This window comes from Salvelinus alpinus, chromosome 29 (genome assembly GCF_045679555.1).
Source record: "Salvelinus alpinus chromosome 29, SLU_Salpinus.1, whole genome shotgun sequence".
NCBI classification, from domain to species: Eukaryota; Metazoa; Chordata; class Actinopteri; order Salmoniformes; family Salmonidae; genus Salvelinus; species Salvelinus alpinus.
This window is the reverse complement of record NC_092114.1, coordinates 43,506,154-43,527,822: the sequence shown is the minus strand read 5'-3', so window position 1 is coordinate 43,527,822 and position 21,669 is coordinate 43,506,154. Positions and strand designations below refer to the sequence as shown.

The 21,669-nt window shown below is 43.0% G+C and overlaps 2 protein-coding genes and 3 non-coding genes across 7 annotated transcripts; 4 read left to right on the top strand and 1 right to left on the bottom strand.

Annotated features, from left to right (window-relative positions):
• The first annotated feature begins 5,711 nt into the window (after positions 1 to 5,711).
• On the top strand, positions 5,712 to 8,909 carry LOC139558796 (small ribosomal subunit protein uS7). The gene is made up of 6 exons (XM_071374231.1): positions 5,712 to 6,180; positions 6,970 to 7,079; positions 7,356 to 7,565; positions 8,054 to 8,182; positions 8,532 to 8,630; positions 8,787 to 8,909. Coding segments are annotated over exons 1-6 (618 nt in total). The 5' UTR covers positions 5,712 to 6,179; the 3' UTR covers positions 8,856 to 8,909.
• On the top strand, positions 7,139 to 7,270 carry LOC139559462 (small nucleolar RNA SNORA3/SNORA45 family). The gene has a single exon (XR_011671766.1). It is a non-coding gene; the product is annotated as a small nucleolar RNA SNORA3/SNORA45 family (small nucleolar RNA).
• Positions 7,734 to 7,861, top strand: LOC139559461 (small nucleolar RNA SNORA65). Its single transcript, XR_011671765.1, has one exon. It is a non-coding gene; the product is annotated as a small nucleolar RNA SNORA65 (small nucleolar RNA).
• On the top strand, positions 8,311 to 8,441 carry LOC139559463 (small nucleolar RNA SNORA3/SNORA45 family). Its single transcript, XR_011671767.1, has one exon. It is a non-coding gene; the product is annotated as a small nucleolar RNA SNORA3/SNORA45 family (small nucleolar RNA).
• Positions 8,910 to 9,343: 434 nt separating the features above from the next.
• LOC139558794 (putative hydrolase DDAH2) lies at positions 9,344 to 20,271 on the bottom strand. Of its 3 annotated transcripts, none has more exons than XM_071374227.1 (6): positions 19,990 to 20,271; positions 18,052 to 18,737; positions 17,600 to 17,788; positions 16,922 to 17,041; positions 13,628 to 13,771; positions 9,344 to 11,102 (listed from the first exon to the last, which is right to left on the bottom strand). In XM_071374227.1, exons 2-6 carry the CDS (start codon positions 18,358 to 18,360, stop codon positions 10,986 to 10,988), a joined length of 879 nt encoding a protein of 292 aa, XP_071230328.1. In that variant the 5' UTR covers positions 18,361 to 18,737; positions 19,990 to 20,271; the 3' UTR covers positions 9,344 to 10,985. The 3 variants fall into 3 exon arrangements, with proteins under 3 accessions (XP_071230328.1, XP_071230329.1, XP_071230330.1); XM_071374228.1 differs by lacking the exon at positions 19,990 to 20,271 and adding an exon at positions 19,737 to 19,883; XM_071374229.1 differs by lacking the exon at positions 19,990 to 20,271 and adding an exon at positions 19,737 to 19,863 and having other exon boundaries at positions 18,052 to 18,733.
• Between the last annotated feature and the right edge of the window lie 1,398 nt (positions 20,272 to 21,669).

The window sequence follows — 21,669 nt, the reverse complement described above, 5'->3', positions numbered from 1 at the left end:
TCAGTCAATTGAAATAAATTCACTAGGCCCTAATCTATGGATTTCACATGACTGGGAATACAGATATACATTTAGGACTCCCGAGTGGCGGTCTAAGGCACTGCATCTCAGTGCAAGAGGCGTCACTACAGTCCGTGGTTCGAGTCCAGGCTGTATCACATCTGGCCGTGATTGGGAGTCCCATAGGGCGGTGCACAATTGGCCTAGCGTCGGCTGGGGTAGGCCGTCATTGTAAATAAGAATTTGTTCTTAACTGACTTGCCTAGTTAAATAAAGGTTAAATGTAGAAAATATATATACAAATCTGTTGGTCGCAGATACCATAAAACATTTTTGAAAAGTAGGGGCGTGGATCAGAAAATCAGTCAGTATCTGGTGTGACCGGAAGTTACGTATGTAACTATGATTCTACAAATACCTGGAAGGCGGTCAGTACGGTTGAAAGTATGGATTATGTCCCTTGTGCTCCGCACAGGTCGAATAATTAATATCAAAGTTACACCGGTGACGTGACAGCTTGGGAGGATGTGCCCGCGGTTCATATAAAACCGTATGTTGGTCCACGGTGTGGCAGGATGCAACGTTGACCTTGTAAAATGTTGAGAACGTGCAGGGTGATGACCATGTGGCAATTCCAGTCCTCGGGGGCCTGATTGGTGTCACAGTTTTGCCCCAGCAAACACCTGACTCCAATAATCAACTAATCATGATCTTCAGTTTAGAATGCAATTTGATTAATCAGCTGTGTTTGCTAGGGATGGCGAAAAAGCGTGACACCAATCAGGCCCCTGAGGACTGGAGTGGCCCACCCCTGATTGTAGAAGGTTCGCCTATCTCATTCAGGGGGAAGTCTCTCAGCGCAGCCCAGAATGAGGCACCACTTCTGGCTGAGTGACATATCACACCTTCTGGGACAGGGAGCCCTACTCCCTTGTAGGCCTGAGTGAGGACGTCCACAACCCAGTGTAAAAGCCTCTGCTTGGACAATGCAAGGCCTTTTGACATGTCTGGTGAGTATGCAGGCTATTGAAGAACTGGGACATTTTCAGCTTCCAGGAATTGTATACAGATCCTTGCGACATCGGCCGTGCATCATCATGCGCAGTGGCCATTTTAGCATGTAAATCTTGGTTGGCCCCCCCCAAAAAAGTGGGATGCATGCCAGCAAAGCCACTACACAATACATTCATTGCACTATAACGGTGACAAACGGTGCCCACAAACTGTAAGGGCCTACATAAAGCTGTCCCATCTTACCACTGCTACCCCTGGCTAACAGTGGAGCCTTGTCTGGCAGTGAAACTGTTAATTCAGCCTCATTTACTGCGTTTTACAGAAACATAGCTGATAATGCTGACTTGCTTAAACAAATGTAGTTTCTAATGACAATTGAGAACTATGGCATAAGGGGGACGACAAGCGGATAAGAGGCCATCCATAATTTCGATTAAGACAATGAGCGAGCGAGGACGGACGTAGTCAATATAACTATTTGTTTGGCACTTTTGAAATGTATAGCGACAGAATTCAGAACATGGGCCGTTCTTAGTGTTCTCCCTGTACAAGTCAAAACCGTAGGATAAATAAAGGGGGCATACAATGAAAACTTACAATATTCAATGATTAGATTTCTTTAAAACAGGTTATAGGCTACATGTGCACCACCAAGTCAGAACAGTAGGTGAAATTAAGAGGGGTAAATAGACCAAATTATTAGGGTGAGACACATGGGCTACTAACAGCTTACTACACAACAGACACTTATGTATACTGTAGCTAAGAAAGTGTTCCAGAATTTTGTAATCAATGTATATAAATTTCAATTATCCTTATAGGTCTGCAACCCAGAGTGTGTAAAGTTCTGGTTTAAATGAAACAGACAGAATTCCCAACTCACAATTAGTCAAATCCAATTTTATTCGCGAGAGCTCTACCGTGCATATACAAAGATGTTCCTTTTATAACATTCTCTTAACCTACGCACATACATACACACTAACATTAGGAAAGCTATCCTATCTACTTCTCTACAATTCTCACAACAGTTGATCACTACCCAACTGACAGTTCCATTCCCCCCAAGATAAGGGAAACCTGGAGGGGCTCTCCCTGTCCTATCTTATCTCCCCAGAGTTATAGCTGGGTCGGTTCAAACATAGGTTAAGGAGTCTCTTTTTTTTCTTTCGGCACACACATACATTCCTCTCTTCCCCAGTCCAACCTATTTGGACATATGTTTATCAGCTTTAATTACTCCTTGTCTATGCTACATAACCTCTAATCCCTAATGGTTAAGTTTCCGGGTAGAATGATTTAATCATTTATCTTCAACCTTTATAAATTATTTTAACAGAAAGTAATACTATCTCCCTGGCATATTATATAATTTATGCAGCAGCATACAAGACATTTTTGGACTCACCTTGTTGTGCTGTGCTCACTTGAACAGGAAGGTGGCACGGCGGTCCTTCGTGGGCAAATTTTGTCATCAAAGTCTGGCATTCTCTGGATATATGGTGCTTTCAAGACAACTGGGAACTCGGAAATAAACAAGGTCGACTCATGATGATGTCATTGATCTTCAGGTCGTAGCTCTAGAAGGAGGCCCGAGTTCCCAATTTACAATTCCGAGTTGGATGACCGTTCAAAACGTATTTCCCAGTCGGAGCTATTTTTTTCCGGAATTCCCAGTTGTCTTGAAGTCAAGTTTTCACAGTTCCGAGTTAGTTGTTTTGAGCGTGGGACAAATCATGCTTCATTGACAGCATGGCCAATGTTGAATATTTATCCTTTTAAGCTTGGAAAAGAGACCCATAAACCCAGATTTGGACCACACACCCACTCCACTGAATAGCAGGCTAGTGATTGCTTTGAAACCACTTATTGTTGAATTAGCGATTTCCAACTTGTTGTGTAATGTTTATGTCCAATGGTCGATGAGCACCGATATCTTTTATCTATAATTCCTCTTCATATGACAAGGATTAAAAAGGATTTGCCAGTAAATTGTCGACTTGATTCATGATGACTGCTAGCTAAGATTTTGAAAGTATGATGTTGACATGATCAGTCCAATCAAAGATACTGTACATACAGTTGAAGTCGAAGTTTACATACACCTTAGCCAAATACATTTAAACTCAGTTTTTCACAAATCCTGACATCTAATCAAAGTAAACAGTCCCTGTTTTAGGTCAGTTAGGATAACCACTTTATCTTAAGAATGTGAAATGTCAGAATAATAGTTGAGAATAATTTTTTTCAGCTTTTATTTCTTTCATCACATTCACAGTGGGTCAGAAGTTTACACACACTCAATTAGTATTTGGTAGCATTGCTTTTAAATAGTTTAACATGGGTCAAATGCTTCAGGTAGCCTTCCACAACCTTCCCACAATAAGTTGAGTGAATTTTGACCCATTCCTCCTGACTCAGCTGACGTAACAGTCAGGTTTGTAGGCCTCCTTGCTCGCACATGCTTTTTCTACCCACAAAATTTATATGGGATTGAGGTCAGGCTTTGTGATGGCCACTCCAATACCTTGACTTTGTTGTCCTTAAGCCATTTTGCCACAACTTTGGAAGTATGCTTGGGGTCATTGTCCATTTGGAAGACCAATTTGCAACAAAGCTTTAACTTCCTGACTGATGTCTTGAGATGTTGCTCCAATATAGCCACCTAATTTTCCTTCCTCATGAAGCCATCTATTTTGTGAAGTGCCCTCCTGCAGCAAAGCACCCCCACAACATGATGCTGCCACCCCTGTGCTTCACGGTTGGGATGGTGTTCTTCGGCTTATGGCCAAACAGTTCTATTTTTGTTTCATCAGACCAGAGGACATTTCTCCAAAAAGTACGATCTTTGTCCCCATGTGCAGTTGCAAACCGTAATCTGGCTTTTTTATGGCGGTTTATGGAGCAGTGGCTTCTTCCTTGCTGAGTGGTCTTTCAGGTTATGTCGATATAGGACTCGTTTTACTGTGGATATAGATATTTGTGTACCTGTTTGCTCTAGCATCTTCACAAGGTCCTTTGCTGCTGTTCTGGGATTGATTTGCACTTTTCACACCAAAATACATTCATCTCTAGGAGACAGAACGCGTCTCCTTCCTGAGCGGTATGACGGCTGCGTTGTCCCATGGTGTTTATACTTGCATACTATTGTTTGTACAGATGAACGTGGTACATTCAGGCATTTGAAAATTGCTCAAGGATGAACCAGACTTGTGGTCTCCAATTTTTTTTCTGAGGTCTTGGCTGATTTCTTTTGATTATCCCATGATGTCAAGCAAAGAGGCACTGAGTTTGAAGGTAGGCCTTGAAATACATCCACAGGTACACTTCCAATTGACTCAAATGATGTCAATTAGCCTATCAGAAGCTTCTAAAGCCATGACATCATTTTCGGGAATTTTCCAAGCTGTTAAAAGGCACAGTCAACTTAGTGTATGTCAACTTCTGACCCACTGGATATGTGATACAGTGAAATAATCTGTCTGTAAACAATTGTTGGAAAAATGACTTGTGTTATTCACAAAGTAGATGTCCTAACCGACTTGCCAAAACTATAGTTTGTTAACAAGAAATTTGTGGAGTGGTTGAAAAACGAGTTTTAATGACTCCAACCTAAGTGTATGTAAACTTCCGACTTCAACTTTCTGTGATTTTACATAATTTTATCTGTGGCCAATGACCTTGAGCCTTCTTGGATGGGCACTTCTAACGTCCCTTTATGGCAGCACCCAAGGGGCTAAAATTTAAGTCTTCCCTTACTTGGCGGGGATTTCGTGTCCCCATGAGTGACAGAACACTGAGCCAATCATGGCGCAACGCTTTGTATTTTCTGCTGGCTTACCCCGCCATTTCTTTTTTGGGCAAAAAATGTGGGGCTCAAAACATGTGGGGTTCTGCCCCACCTGCCCTGAAATCACTGGTCGCCACTGATCATGCTGAGACATGAGGTGATGGCAGCGGATTAATTGCACGACAATGGGCCTTTCATCACGGTATCTCTGTGCATTCAAATTGCCATTGATAAAATGCTATTGTTTTCATTGTCCATAGTTTATACCTGCCCAGACCATAATCCCACCACTACCAAGGGGCACTCTGTTCAGAAAATCTGCCCGGTACAGTTGAAACTGGGATTAATTCGTGAAGAGCATACTTCTCTAGTGTGCCAGTGGCAATTGAAGGTGAGCATTTGCCCACTGAAGTCGGTTACGAAGCCAGACTGCAGTCAGGCCAAGACCCAGGTGAGGATGACAAGCACGTAGATGAGCTTCCCTGCACAAACTGGTTTCTGACAGTTTGTGCAGAAATTCTTTGATTGTGCAAACCCACAGTTTCATCAGCTGTTCCGCAGGTGAAAAAGCAGACTGTGGAGGTCCATGGCTGGCGTTGTTACACGTGGTCTGCAGTTGTAAGGCTGATTTGGACCTATTGCCAAATTCTCTGAAATGACGTTGGAGGCGCGTTTTGAGAAATTAACATGAAATTCTCTGGCAAAAGCTTTGGTGGACATTCCTGCAGTCAGCAATCCAACTGCAAGCTCCCTCAAAACTTGAGACATCTGTGGCATTGTGTCGCGTGACAAAACTGCACATTTAGTGGCCTTTTATTGTCCCCAGCACAAGGTGCACCTGTGTAATGATCACGCTGTTTTAACAACTTCTTGATATGCCACACCTGTCAGGTGGATGGATTATCTTGGCAAAGGAGAAATGCTCACTAACCGGAATGTAAACAAATGTGTGCACAAGATTAGAGAGAAATACGCCTTTTGTGCATTTGGGATCTTTTATTTCAGCTCATGAAACATGGGACCAACACTTTACATGTTGCGTTTATATTTTTGTTCAGTGTACTATCCTTGCGCCATCCAAATTCAGTAGGACGTATTATTTTCATTGAAACATATGTGGATCACCACATCAATAACTTCTGAGGGTTTATGTAAAACACGTCAGGGATATTATATACTCCAATTTCAGTTGTCATTACATTTCCAGATTTCGTGTTAATATCGGAGATGAGATTTCTGCCATGGAACTAAAATTCGATAAAAGCCGTGCAAGCCGGATACTTTTGCTTCATTTCCGCCTTGCTGGATATCTGCATGAGGCAACCTCACCAGGCCCTTTTACGTCTCTGAGAAGTGTGGTACAGAACGGCAGACAAGTGAGTGAAAAGAATATACGATTTTCATGGCCAAAATTGCATGAAAGAGCACAATGTCAACCCATCATACGTGTAACATTACTCGTTTGCCTTTGAGTCAAAAGTATATCACAATTTTTAGTCCAAAGTTGTTTTTAAGGAATCTGAACGTTTGCTCCGTGCTCAAATGATTTCATCAGGGGAAGATTGTTAGCGCGATGCTAGCACATGTGCAACATATGTTTAGCTAACTACACGTTTAGCGTCCTCACGGGATCACTCAGCGCATTGTTGTTTTACAATATGTTTAGTTTGCTGTTTAACACATGGCTATTTGAAATATATTGTAGTTTTGCTTACAATCTGACGTTGGCTGGTGAAATTGTAACGTCACTGTAGCTAATTAGCTACCGCTAGTTGGTAGACTCGCGTTGTTAGGCTTTTGGGCCTAGTGTGTAGACTCGTTCACATTGTCTGTTTTTATTCCTACTAGTTAATTACAGGTAGTTATTTACACATGTATTTATGCTGTCCATGTGTAGCCACGTTGCCAACATCACTAGTAAACGTTAACCGTTATGTCTAACGTTAGTTCACTATTCGTGTGTTGGCAGCAGTGGCAGAAATTCATTCCTGGTGTTTCCTCTTGCATTCAACGAATTAGTTGATCATGATGTGGTAATGTAGGATACCGTTATTTCAAGGCCTTTTGCCTTGTGGGATCTGAGGCCAGACATTGCGCTTGTGGTACCTTGAATCTCATAATTAAATCATCAGTATTGCCTGACCAAATATTATGTTTCTCTCCAGTGACTTCAGAGTCGTGGGAGACTGCCCCAGCAGTGGCTGAAACGCCAGAAATCAAGCTCTTTGGGAAATGGAGTACCGATGATGTTCAGATCAATGACATCTCCCTGCAGGTGAAGCATTTCAATGTTCGACTGGTGACCCTTCTAGGCACTAAAATGCAATTTGTGTAAGCGAGGCTAGAGTCACGTCTTTACAACCCTCATTGTCCTGGTGTGCTAGAGTGCTCGCATAGTAAACTTCTTTGCATATTCATTGGCTGTAGTCTCTTGTGGCCCAGTCAATCACCAGCTCAGAAATATATATATATATATATTCCCTTAACCTGGACATTCAAACCTAAATTCTTGGGACGGGAACTAATATTTATGCTTTTTGCTTCACCTCAGGATTACATTGCCGTGAAGGAGAAGTATGCTAAGTACCTGCCACACTCTGGAGGCCGTTATGCTGCCAAGCGTTTCCGCAAGGCCCAGTGCCCCATTGTGGAGCGTCTCACCAACTCCATGATGATGCATGGCCGCAACAACGGCAAGAAGCTGATGACCTGTCGCATCGTTAAACATGCCTTTGAGATCATCCACTTGCTCACTGGCGAGGTACGTATTATCTCTGCCTTATCCATCATTGTTTTTTCTGTCCCAAATAGCACCCCGCTCCCTTTATAGTGCATTACTATGGTCCTTGGTCAAAGGTAATGCACTAAATAAGGAATAGGGTGCCGTTTGGAACCCGGTCTTTGCCTTAAACTCCATGTCTGTCAGCCTCCCGCCACTATGCCGGTCTGTTTTAGTGACCTGAGTATAATCCAGTGGAGGCTCAGATGGACCCAGCTCTAGGAAGCAGGGCTGCCTAAACAAATGGGCAACTCTGTGCCGAAAGGCCTGGAACACACACCACATGGAACTTTTAATGTTTTAAGTCCATGCCTACTCTCCTGTTAGTTATCACTCCAATTTTAGTTCAGTCAGCTGGATGTCCCAAATGTAGGCTCTACGTGGCTGTCCCTGTGATTTGTACCCCTGAATGTGGTTTACAGTACAGTTGTGGTGGTTGACCTTGTCTCTCCTCTGCCTTGCCCCCTCAGAACCCCCTGCAGGTGCTGGTCAATGCCATTATCAACAGCGGACCCCGTGAGGACTCCACCCGTATTGGTCGTGCTGGTACTGTGAGGAGGCAGGCTGTGGACGTGTCCCCTCTGCGCAGAGTCAACCAGGTGAAGTAGACTGCCTGCACATTCTGCTCCAACCCAGTGCCTGTGTATGCTGCCACTTGTTTCACTGCCAAAAATCTAGGCTGTCACAAGTAAAGTAACAGGATAATGAAAGACTTGTCATTTGTGTACTTGAGGCTAGAGTCACGCCTTTACAAACTCATTGTCCTGGTGTGCTAGAGTGCTCGCAGATTGAACATCTTTGCCTATTCATTGGCTGTAGTCTCTTGTGGCCCAGCCAATCACCAGCTCAGATACAGAATGTCCAATTGACTTGTGTTTTGTGCAGATTCACAACGTAGTTTATTTATGTTCTGTGTTGTGCTTGTCTGCCCCCACCGTGTTGTCTCAGGCAATCTGGCTGCTCTGCACTGGAGCAAGAGAAGCTGCTTTCAGGAACATCAAGACCATCGCTGAGTGCCTCGCCGATGAACTGATCAACGCTGCTAAGGTGAGACTGTTTAAAGTGTAGTCTCAAATGCTGTTTCGGTACTTAACATTTGGTTCTGGACCAGTCTGCAGTTTTCATACAATTTCTTTTTTTACTAGTTCTCAATGTCAATTTATTTGGTTTTGATCAGTGTATTGAATGTTTCGTCTCTGTCAGGGTTCTTCTAACTCCTACGCCATCAAGAAGAAGGATGAGTTGGAGAGAGTCGCCAAGTCCAACCGTTAATGTTTGCTTTCTAGGGAAAAAACGAGGAAATAAATTTGAACTTCATCTGTTTAATGTGGTATGGTGTTTAGTAAAATGCACACTTATAAGGGCATCAATACATGACTTGGTTGAGAAATTAGTCAAAGGTTTAAAATTAATTTGCTCTACTACATACAAAGTTCTAAACATCACATACAAAGGCTATACTGAATTTGAGTACAAATTGAGTTTACTTGTTTTGACTATATAGGTAGTTGAACGATATAAATTAATGCAGTGTCTTAATCGCAAACTACTGATTTGTATTCTAATGGGAAGTAGGCCAGTGGCAATGTTTTATCACCAATGAGGACTTCGCAACAAAGTACAAAACCCAGGTACTGTGACTCAAACAATGCCAGTTTGTTCCAAGTTGCTATATCATGGTCTGGAGGTGTTGAGCAATAGTGTACAACCCTCAGTTATGTTTGAGACATTATGAACAACTGTCAGTGTTTCAATCCATAGGCCTTTGCAATTTGGGCCTTGGTTAATCCACAGGAACAAGTCAACTGTAATGCTGGAAATTGTTGAAGGGGATTTATGAACTCGTTCCTTCCTTGGGCTATTCATTTGACCGTCATCTCAACCACCAGGACATTATTTAAGTGTGTAAAATTCCACAAATCAGTCATGTTCTTGGAGGGTATGACAAAGAATATAACAAGTTTATTCATACCTATATAAAGCATGCGGCCAGGCCTGGTGGCAGGATACGTTTTTAAAAAGCAGACCCTTAATCTGCATTTCAGGTTTCACCTGTGTTCTAATTCAACAAACGTGCATTTATAATCCCCTTTACAATAAAGCCTTACATGCATCTATCACATTTGCGTGGTGGCATAGGCCTACAGTTGAGCAGAGGTGTTTACTAATTTCCTTCAATTCTACTTTATTTAGATTACATGACTGGAGAGGATGTTCTTTTTATTTGTTTTAAATATATGCCCCACATTTTACTGGGTGGCTACTCTGACACTGATAGCCCAAGCCAATGAAAAGACGTAAAACAGATTGTAGAATATTTGGCGGCAACAAAGGCTACTAAAAACAAATGTTGGCGAGTGGTACTAGGGATTCTTTTTCCACCGCGTATGGTGTGCTGTATAAACTCCCACTATTCGATTAGTGGTGTTGACGTCAACCGCCTATATTTAACGAGAAGAGACGCTGTACTTCAGGCATAGTCCGTCCTGGATTTCTAAAGGAAGTGTTTTTTTTTTATTCTCAAAATTCCCGGCAAGTCACGTGCATCACACAGTACACTCGTAACAACATCAGCATTACAAAAAATTATACTCTGAAATAACCCTCACGTAGCAAATCATTGTTTATCTTTAATACATTCGAAACACATTGCCAAACTGAACAGTTATTTTCGCGTCGAAAGATTTTTGAATTAGTAAAACCTCTCGCTGCGCCTCCCTTCGTGTTCGCAAAATATTGAGTTGAGAGATTCGTCTTTTTCAGCACGAGGCATTTGCTCTCCGAACTACTTTTTTCTGTGATTGTATTTAGAAATTTGCGAAAGGCCGATGTAACCATAGATATGGAATCCATACAACGGACGTGCCCATTCAATTCAGGACCGGCAGCCATTGCAAGTTTACCACTCAAATTGTAAAATGTTGAAGTGGCACGTCCCTTCTATGGCCGCAACAAAACAGCCTACTTGGAGCGCGGATAGTGTGGGTTGGAGAATGGATGAGTATTTAAATACAAGTTAGTAAGTTCTGTATGCGGACATAAAATGCCCGCATACAGAACACCTACATTTCAAATCTACAGCCTATTAATGTTCATCAAGCCACACTGCTCTCTTTCCACAGTAGGGGGTGCAGTTGTGCAGAATATGCACATTGAACCCTCTAGCCCTGTGTAGTGCCGGGCTCCTTGTGATGTCCCTACCCTAAGCACTGACCTTAACCATACCCCTATCTTACCCGTTTTAAATTTCAACTTCAGATCTGGGATGTCCCAAGGATCCCATTAAGAATTTCTCTTTAGCTCCCTGCCCAACAGTTGGCGATGTCCTTGATATGTTCACATTTGTATTTACATATAGTCAATGAAGGTCTATGTGTGTTCTATGGGAGAAGAGCAGGGCATTTAGAAGTATGGCTTCCTGTTGATAAGTAGGCAGAATGAAGACAGAGACCCTCCGAGCTTGGAGGCCTCGCTGCACGCTGTAGGGAGGAGGGTGTAGTCCGTCAGCTTCTGGAAGGCCTGCGGGGGCAGGAAGAGATATAATACAATTTTATTACATTCACATTTATTGGGAGAATCTTTGGCCAAGGTCCGGCTGGTTGACAAGCTTTTGTGTAGTAGCCTAATGTTCATCCTCCATTCTTTATTCTAGCATGCACTTCATCATGTGACTATTTCATAGTGTTTTGCATCAGGGAGAAAAATGAAAGTTAATGAAATAGAACATCATGGCACTCTTGGAATTGACTAGAGGGACTTTGTACTGAAAATAAAGAAATTCTCTCATACACTGGCTTCAGAAGTAGTCACACCCCTTGACATTTTCCATATTTTGTTTTTTTACAACCTGAATTTTAAATTAATCAACTTGAGATTTTGTGTCACTGGCCTACACACAATACCCCATGGTGTCAAGGTGAAATTATGTTTTTAGAAATTTTTACAAAAAAAATATGCTGAAATGTTTCAGTCAAGTATTCAACCCCTTTGTTATATGAAGCCTAAATGAAGGGTACCTATTGGTAGATGGGTAAAAAAAAGGCAGACATTGAATATCCCTTTGAGCATGGTGAAGTTATTAATTACACTTTGGATAATGTATCAATACACCAGTCACTACAAAGATACAGGCATCCTTCCTAACTCAGTCGCTGGAGAGGAAGGAAACCGTTCAGGGATTTCATCATATAGTGACTTTAAAACAGTTACAGAGTTGAATGGCTGTGATAGAAAACAGGATGCATCAACAACATTGTAGTTACTCCACAATATTAATCTAAATGAAAAGAAAGCCTGTACAGAATATAAATATTCCAAAACATGCATCCTGTTTGCAATAAGGCACTAAAGTAAAACTGCAACAAATTTGGCTAAGAAATTACCTTTAGCTCCTGAATACAAAGTGTTATGTTTGGGCCAAATCCAACACTTCATTGGGTACCACTCTTCATATTTTCATGCATGGTGGTGTCTGCATCATGCATCATGTCATCTGCAATGACTTGGGAGTTTTTTTTGTGTAAAAAGAAAGGGAATAGAGCTAAGCACAGGCAAAATCTTAGAGGGAAACCTGGTTCAGTCTGTTTTCCAAAAGGCACTGAGAGACAAGTTCACCTTTCAGTAGGAAAATCACCTAAACCACAAGGCCATATAGTTGCATACCAAGACAACATTGAATGTTCCTGAGTGGCCTAGTTACAGTTTTAACTTAAATCGGCTTGACAATCTATGGCAAGACTTGCAAATGGCTGTGTAGCAATGATCAACAACCAACTTGACAGAGCCTGAATAATTTTTTAAAGAATAATGTGCACATTTTGTACAATCCGGGTTTGCAAAGCTCTTAGAGACTTACCCAGAAAGACTCCCAGTTGTATTCACTGCCAAAGGTGATTCTAACACGTATTGACTCAGGGGTGTGAATATGTAACGGATGTGAAATGGCTAGCTAGTTAGCGGGTACGCGCTAGTAGCGTTTCAATCAGTTACGTCACTTGCTCTGAAACGTATTAGTAGTGTTACCCCTTGCTCAGCAAGGGCCGCGGCTTTTGTGGAGCGATGGATAACGACGCTTCGTGGGCGACTGTTGTTGATGTGTGCAGAGGGTCCCTGGTTCGCGCCCGTGTCGGGGCGAGGGGACGGTTTAAAGTTATACTGTTACATTGGTGCCGTGACCCGGATCACTGGTTGCTGCGGAAAAGGAGGAGGTTGAAAGGGGGGTGAGTGTAACGGATGTGAAATGGCTAGCTAGTTAGCGGGTACGCGCTAGTAGCGTTTCAATCAGTTACGTCACTTGCTCTGAAACCTAGAAGTAGTGTTGCACCTTGCTCTGCAAGGGCCGCGGCTTTTGTGGAGCGATGGGTAACGATGCTTCGTGGGCGACCGTTGTTGATGTGTGCAGAAGGTCCCTGGTTCGCGCCCGTGTCGGTGCGAGGGGACTGTTTAAAGTTATACTGTTACATTGATGCTGTTGACCCGGATCACTGGTTGCTGCGGAAAAGGAGGAGGTTGAAAGGGGGGTGAGTGTAACGGATGTGAAATGGCTAGCTAGTTAGCGGGTACGCGCTAGTAGCGTTTCAATCAGTTACGTCACTTGCTCTGAAACGTATTAGTAGTGTTACCCCTTGCTCAGCAAGGGCCGTGGCTTTTGTGGAGCGATGGGTAACGACGCTTCGTGGGTGACTGTTGTTGATGTGTGCAGAGGGTCCCTGGTTCGCGCCCGTGTCGGGGCGAGGGGACGGTTTAAAGTTATACTGTTACAAATACTTATGCAAATAGATTATTTCTGTATTTAAATTTTCAATAAATGTGCAAAAAATCTCTAAAAACATGTTTTCACTTTGTCATTATGGGGTAGTGTGTGTAGATGGGTGAGAAAAAAAGCAATTTAATCTATTTTAAATTCAGGCTGTAACAACAAAATGTGGAATAAGTCAAGGGGTATGAATACTTTCTGATGGCAATGTAAATGTCAAAGGCACAATAAAGTGGATATTAAAAAAGTGCTGCTTAGTAAAGTAACCTAAAGACCACTGTTCACTCACAGGGACACTTTCGGGACACTCCTCAGGGGGCGGGTGAAGCAGGTAGTCCACTTTGGAGGGGCCCCTGACGTAGACACAGTTAGCTGCTGCACCCTCAGGGACCGTGAGCACTTCGTAGTGGTGATCAGTCAGCTGCTCCATCATCTACACACACACACAGAGGCAGGGCCAACAAGTTTCACATGACAGCACCGGCCAGGGTCTGTTCACATTAGAGTAGCCCACACAAGGAGAAATTGAAATGTGCATGAGCCAATCATCTCCGGATGGGGACCAAATAGAGTAGACTAGAGGTCGACCGATTAATTAGGGCCGATTTCAAGTTTTCATAACAATCGGTAATCGGCATTTTAGGACACCGATTATGGCCGATTACATTGCACTCCATGAGGAGAATGCGTGGCAGGCTGACCACCTGATACGCGAGTGCAGCAAGGAGCCAAGGTAAGTTGCTAGCTAGCATTAAACTTATCTTATAAAAAATAATACATCTTAACATAATCACTAGTTAACTACACATGGTTGATGACATTACTAGTTTAACTAGCTTGTCCTGCGTTGCAAATAATCAATGCAGTGCCTGTTAATTTATCCTCTAATCATAGCCTACTTCGCCAAACGGGTAATGATTTAACAAGCGCATTCGTGAAAAAAGCACTGTCGTTGCACCAATGTGTACCTAACCATAAACATCAATGCCTTTCTTAAAATCAATACACAAGTTTTTTTTTTTTTAAACCTGCATATTTAAAAGAAATTCATGTTAGCAGGCAATATTAACTAGGGAAATTGTGTCACTTCTCTTGCGTTCTGTGCAAGCAGAGTCGGGGTATATGCAGCAGTTTGGGTCGCCTGGCTCGTTGCGAACTGTGTGAAGGCCATTTCTTCCTAATGTAACAGTATAACAGTATATATATCCTCACATGGTCTCTCCTATCATTGCTATGCAGACGACACACAATTAATCTTCTCCTTTCCCCCCTCTGATAACCAGGTGGTGAATCGCATCTCTGCATGTCTGGCAGACATATCAGTGTGGATGACGGATCACCACCTCAAGCTGAACCTCGGCAAGACGGAGCTGCTCTTCCTCCCGGGGAAGGACTGCCCGTTCCATGATCTCGCCATCACGGTTGACAACTCCATTGTGTCCTTCTCCCAGAGTGCTAAGAACCTTGGCGTGATCCTGGACAACACCCTGTCGTTCTCAACTAACATCAAGGCGGTGACCCGTTCCTGTAGGTTCATGCTCTACAACATTCTCAGAGTACGACCCTGCCTCACGCAGGAAGCGGCGCAGGTCCTAATCCAGGCACTTGTCATCTCCCGTCTGGATTACTGCAACTCGCTGTTGGCTGGGCTCCCTGCCTGTGCCATTAAACCCCTACAACTCATCCAGAACGCCGCAGCCCGTCTGGTGTTCAACTTTCCCAAGTTCTCTCACGTCACCCCGCTCCTCCGCTCTCTCCACTGGCTTCCAGTTGAAGCTCGCATCCGCTACAAGACCATGGTGCTTGCCTACGGAGCTGTGAGGGGAACGGCACCTCCGTACCTTCAGGCTCTGATCAGGCCCTACACCCAAACAAGGGCACTGCGTTCATCCACCTCTGGCCTGCTCGCCTCCCTACCTCTGAGGAAGTACAGTTCCCGCTCAGCCCAGTCAAAACTGTTCGCTGCTCTGGCACCCCAATGGTGGAACAAACTCCCTCACGACGCCAGGTCAGCGGAGTCAATCACCACCTTCCGGAGACACCTGAAACCCCACCTCTTTAAGGAATACCTAGGATAGGATAAAGTAATCCTTCTAACCCCCCCCCCCCTTAAAAGAGTTAGATGCACTATTGTAAAGTGGTTGTTCCACTGGATATCATAAGGTGAATGCACCAATTTGTAAGTCGCTCTGGATAAGAGCGTCTGCTAAATGACTTAAATGTAAATGTAAATGTATAACTTTAGTACGTCCCCTCACCCCGACCTCGGGCGCGAACCAGGGACCCTCTGCACACATCAACAACAGTCACCCACGAAGCGTCGTTACCCATCGCTCCACAAAAGCCGCGGCCCTTGCAGAGCAAGGGGAACCACTACTTCTAGGTTTCAGAGCAAGTGACATAGCGGGTACGCGCTAATAGCGTTTCAATCAGTTAACTAGCTAGCCATTTCACATCCGTTACACTAACAAAGACAGTAATTAATTTGCCAGAATTTTACATAATTATGACATAACATTGAAGGATGTGCAATGTAACAGCAATATTTAGACTTATGGATGCGAACGGTTCCGTATTTCACTGAAAGAATAAACGTTTTGTTTTCGAAATTATAGTTTCCGGATTTGACCATGTTTTAATGACCTAAGGCTCGGATTTCTGTGTGTGTATTGTATTATATTATAATTAAGTCTATGATTCGATATTGATAGAGCAGTCTGACTGAGCGGTGGTAGGCAGCAGCAGGCTCACAAGCATTCATTCAAACAACACTTTCCTGCGTTTGCCAGCATCTATTCACAATGCTTGAAGCACAGCGCTGTTTATGACTTCAAGCCTATCAACTCCCGAGATTAGGCTGGCAATACTATAGTGCCTATAAGAACATCCAATAGTCAAAGGTATATGAAATACAAATGGTATAGAGAGAAATAGTCCTATAATTCCTATAATAACTACAACCGTAAAACCTCTTAACTGGGAATATTGAAGACTCATGTTAAGAGGAACCACCAGCTTTCATATGTTCTCATGTTCTGAGCAAGGAACTTAAACGTTAGCTTTTTTACATGGCACATAGTGCACTTTTACTTTCTTCTCCAACACTGTGTTTTTGCATTATTTAAACCAAATTGAACATGTTTCATTATTTATTTGAAACTAAATAGATTTTTATTTCTGTATTATATTAAGTTAAAATAAAAGGGTTCTTTCAGTAATGTTGTAATTGTCATTATTACAAATATTTTTGATTTTTTTGGTCCTCCAATAATCGGTATCGGCGTTGAAAAATCATAATCGGTCGACCTCTAGAGCAGATACTAGGGTCATGTGGGCTTATAGGGCTCTAAACAACACCATGATCGTTTAAAACAGTCCCATAACGCTTGATTTATCATTTACATTATTCATCTGAGCACAGTGACATAAATACTGGGCTGGAGAGAGTCTTTTGAGGTGATCACTTTGCATGTCGGAATGGGAGTTTGTTGTGGCAAGCAGAATGTGGTCTGCACATGGGTAGAGAGCTACAGTATATTCATTCACAATCTTTCTCTCGGACACACACAACACACACGCTCACCCGGAGGGTCTTCTTGGCCCCATCACTGTTGCTGATGATGATAGTATCAGGACCTCCCATAGAGCAGATGTTCTTTAGACGAGCTCCCCCACACACTGGCACCGTGGACACAGCAAAGTCCTAAAACGAGGACAGAGATGGTAAGAACAAAATATAAAATATTGTACACAGGGATATGGTCGTGTACTTGGACATCAAATCAAGTAAGAAATCAGATAGATTAGATAATAAATACAGTGTAAATATTGCATGTAAAGCAACACCAGGAAATCAGACAGATGGCAGACACAAACAAAGCCCCACACACAATTGCATGCCACACCCTGAGTGATATTGAATATCCAAATCCAACAAGTCCATTAAAATGTAAATAAACAGACCTGACTGTGAAAACAGCATGTCTAGTTTATGGGAGCATGGTAGAGATGTAAGAAGTACACATTTACATTGTACATAAAAAATTATTATAGATCTATAGATCTCATAATACAATAGGACAATGGCCACCTGCTCATCCCTGTTGCAACACATGGGTTCTTTCCAAATTTGTCTTTCCTTGATTCCTTACGTCCTCTTTGCTTGCCTCTTTCTCAGAACATATTGAAGGAGAAGGTTGGAGGGGAGGGACTTTGGATCTTGTCCTCATGTGGTTTGAGAAAGGAATCAAGCTATACTCACTCTGAAAGTGTCAGCCAGAACCTCAGCTCCTCTGTGGTTGGTGTGGGAGGAGATTCCCACAAAGAACTCCCTGCCGGTGAAGAGCACGTCACTGCCCTCCAGCGTGGCCCCTGCGGAGCCCCCCTCCTCTGCCCCCATCTCCACCACTGTCAGGTTGAGCTCCGACATCACCCTCCTCACTGCTTCAGTCTTAGGGAAATAGGAGAAAGGGACAGGGAGGGAGGGAAAAGGGGAGAGAGAGTTGATTTTCCAGGTCAAACTGACTCTACTGCAACATTAATCTATAATTAAAACATAATTAACAGCAACATAAATCAATAATTTAGACAGAACTACAACATGTTTAGTGGAATGATTCACAACACACACACATCTCCTTCATTTAGGGTAAAAAAAAAAATCTGCGATACAGAGAATACATTTTTTTCTCAGTTGTTGTGGTCAGTGTTTACCTCACTGCGTCTCTGCTGTTTGAAAGGCCTGGTGATGAGTGCCGTGTCTCCCTGTATCACCGCTACATCCTCTATCCTCCAGCTCTCTGGTAGCTCCGGGTCTGCAGGGATCTCTATGAGCTGCAGCCCCACCTTCTGTCTCAGAGCCCCCGTCAGCACCCCAAACTGACGCTGTGCTTTGGCCAGGTCCATCGTGGTTTCCCCGTTTTCGACCTTGTCGTTTTTCTCGTCATCAACCTTCCCAAAGGTCTCTGGGATGCCCCGCACCACGGCGTGAGTGAAGCGGCCGTACGGCAACACGCTTGCCATAATGTGTGTGTGTGTGTGTGTGTGCAGGTGTAGGAGTACCCTGGCTATGGGCTAGTAGTGGTGTTCTGCCACTACGAGACAGAACAGTGAAAGTGTGTGTATGCCACTAGATGAGTGGGAGGGAGTGGATGAGAGTTCTTGTCAGATTGTGTTCCCAACTGTTTGAGAAGCTGCGAGGTGTGACGGCAAGACCAGCTGGACACTAAAGGGATGTGATGGAGAGAAGCAGCAACTCTATGGGGAGTCTGTCAACCAGACAGGAAAACACACAGGAGAAAGTCTTCATCCCTGTTCTTCCACTTCAGTGATCAGCCACTTCAATACCCACCGCATAGTTCCAGGGAGGTAAATATGGGGAGTTTCAGTCTGATTGCTGTCTGAAAGAAAGGAGGGAGACAGATTCTTTGGGGCTTTTTGATGAGAAGGATAAAGCATGTTTGTACGTGCTCTGTGACTCATTAGATGCAAGTTCCTGTGATCAATTGTGTCTGCTCTACTGCACGCATCTCAGTCTCTTCGACTGTAGGACATACAATAGGCTACTGTCTGGACCATAACATAATTTCCTCAGAGAGACAAAAGTCTGTTTTGTGGTGATACTGGAGTTGGACAGAGATGGCATGAAAAAAAAGGATCAAAAAAGGATAATCTGAAATGTCCAGTGTCCACCACTATACAGCCCCCATATGCTACTTGATTTAAATGATTGAGACCAACTAAATAAAAACAATTATTCAACAGCTAGTCATGTAGATAGAGACACTATTCTTATTTCAAAGTTGAACTGTGAACCATAATTAATACAGATAACAGAGTGGACGGGAGAATACAGACAAGGGCTGCATTGTTCAAGGGCAGATTATTTGAGCACAACATCCTACAATGGCCTTGCAATGGCAAAAATATCCGCTCATTGCCTACACTGTAGAGACAATCACTGCTTTATTATCATCCTGTAGTGAATCCCGGCGGCAATATTCTCTGCTGAACGCAACAAGTGGTGCAGGATTGTCAATATCATGTCCGTATATGTTCACATTCTGCCTACATTTAGTGTATTCTGGATAAATAAGAGAGAGAAAACATTTGATAGCAGGGTGATAATAACCATTCACGGCAGAATTTAATTAACTATCAGACAATAACAAACAAAAAGGGATGTTTCTCAGTATTGATTTTAGGAATGTAGACTACCTAAACCTAGATTTAGGAACATTTCTCTTACTAATTTATTTCAATGTATTTTTGGCATCCCATGCCAGCCATCTGCAGAGTAACAAGTTGCACGAAAAACATCTGAAATATTTGCCTGTAAGAGCTCATCACGCCCAGTGCAATGTCAATATTCAAAAGTCTAAGTGAAGATGGAAGCCTACCTTATTAATGCTTTTACAGAGGTTATTCAAATTCTGTTATTTTCCCCTGGCTGTGTCTTCTCGGTCATCGTATCTCGTTATTATCTTCTCTTCTATATTTCCCTCTCCCCGTCTCACCCGTTGCCCTGTTCACCCTTTCATCCCCCACTTCCCCTCCACATCCCCCACCAGTCCGTCCTGTCCAGGATTCCACCTCTCCGCTCAACGTGAAAAGTAGACAGTAGGATATTATCACGATAGATTTGCTTCTTACCTTGTATGAAAGTGCAGATCGAATAGAATTCAACTCGCAAATGATTCTGACTTCTGTCACTTTAATAAAGTAGGCCTAGGCTTAACAGCTAATCTCCTTAGAAAATGTTCGCCAAACCCGTTGAAATGTTGCTTCTAACGTAAACTCTTTCTATGCAGAATTCACAGTAACAAAGATTGATTTCAGTGGTCCTCGGAGAGATTGTTTTATTCATATTTTCCCCCTGATCCATTGTTTCCAAGTGTGACAACCCCCAGCACCCTCGCCTAACTTGTATCCGCCCATTTAACATAATATAAACGTGAACAGTTATATACATTTGCAATGCTATTTTCTTATCGTGCGCTCATCGGATTAAATTGGCTACATTATTAATTCCCAAACTTTCATCACTTTTTTTTTTACAGACGCAATACGTTTGACTATTCAATTGTGTGTGTGTGTGTGTGTGTGTGTGTGTGTGTGTGTGTGTGTGTGTGTGTGTGTGTGTGTGTGTGTGTGTGTGTGTGTGTGTGTGTGTGTGTGTGTGTGTGTGTGTGTGTGTGTGTGTGTGTGTGTGTGTGTGTGTGTGTGTTGTGTTGGCCTCTAGTCTTTGTCTGTGAAAAATAATCCTGGCTTTTCTGCAATATGGGTCATATATCTGTGCAATGGGTCCAAGAGAAAGAGACATGACGGAGTGAGACACAACATAGTTTGTCAAAGTGTCTGTTTGTCTTGGAAAATTTAGAACAGTTGTCTAATTCATTATCAATGCTGGTGGTTTATCACACTTGAGAGGTTCGGCCTACAAATGTTGAGCATTACTCAGTCTCACATTTGAGATATTCATCTCTGATTAAATGGTAAACACAGAAACAGACCCACTAGTGACAGATGGCGTGTGTGACCTGCAGACAGGGCAGTGCAATGTTCCCGTCTAGCGACTGGCATATGTTACTGCAGTGAAAAATGTCAAAACAGTCCACTGCAGATTTGATTGGGAGTCAGAAAAAAAGCTTGGAAGTTCATTTGATGACGTAAGAGAGAGAGAGAGAGAGAGAGAGACAGGGAGAGAGACACATAGAGACAGACAAACAGACACACACACGCCCACACACACATGCACACACACACACACACACACACACACACACACACACACACACACACACACACACACACACACACACACACACACACACACACACACACACACACACACACACACACACACACACACACACACACACACACACACACACACACACACAAACACAGGATTAACAAAAGAACACCATCTGTCAGCCCAACTCCAGCCCACACAAAACATCCCATAGAAATACAGTGGAGGATCTGTACTCTACATACCAGCACTAGAATAGGCCAACCAGACAATCCTCCCTTCCCCATAGCAAAACTATTTTTTAAACAGAAAATGAAAAAACAAGCAGTTATTATTGGATAAGTTCATGTAGTTCTTCCCTGTTTCACTCTCTTTTCTTCCGTTCTGTGATGTATGAACACTACCCTAGCCTATCTAATGGGTTTCAGGAAGGCTGGCTGTGTGCTTAATGCCTGGTAAACTGTTAATCCGGTCTGATCCCACCCCTATCACAAGACTCCTGTCACTTGACTATCCTCCTTGCCCACCTCAGGGCACTCTATAGGGAGTTATGGATAATGCAGTTACTTTCTCTGCCT

Coding starts and splice junctions, on each gene's coding strand:
- LOC139558796 (XM_071374231.1), top strand. Junction 7,080..7,355: donor TCAATGACATCTCCCTGCAG/GTGAAGCATTTC, acceptor GCTTCACCTCAG/GATTACATTGCCGTGAAGGA. Junction 8,183..8,531: donor CTCTGCGCAGAGTCAACCAG/GTGAAGTAGACT, acceptor GTGTTGTCTCAG/GCAATCTGGCTGCTCTGCAC.
- LOC139558794 (XM_071374227.1), bottom strand. CDS start 18,360: ATGGCAAGCGTGTTGCCGTACGGCCGCTTCACTCACGCCGTGGTGCGG. Junction 17,789..18,051: donor AACAGCAGAGACGCAGTGAG/GTAAACACTGAC, acceptor TATTTCCCTAAG/ACTGAAGCAGTGAGGAGGGT. Junction 13,772..16,921: donor GGGCCAAGAAGACCCTCCGG/GTGAGCGTGTGT, acceptor GTGTGTGTGTAG/ATGATGGAGCAGCTGACTGA.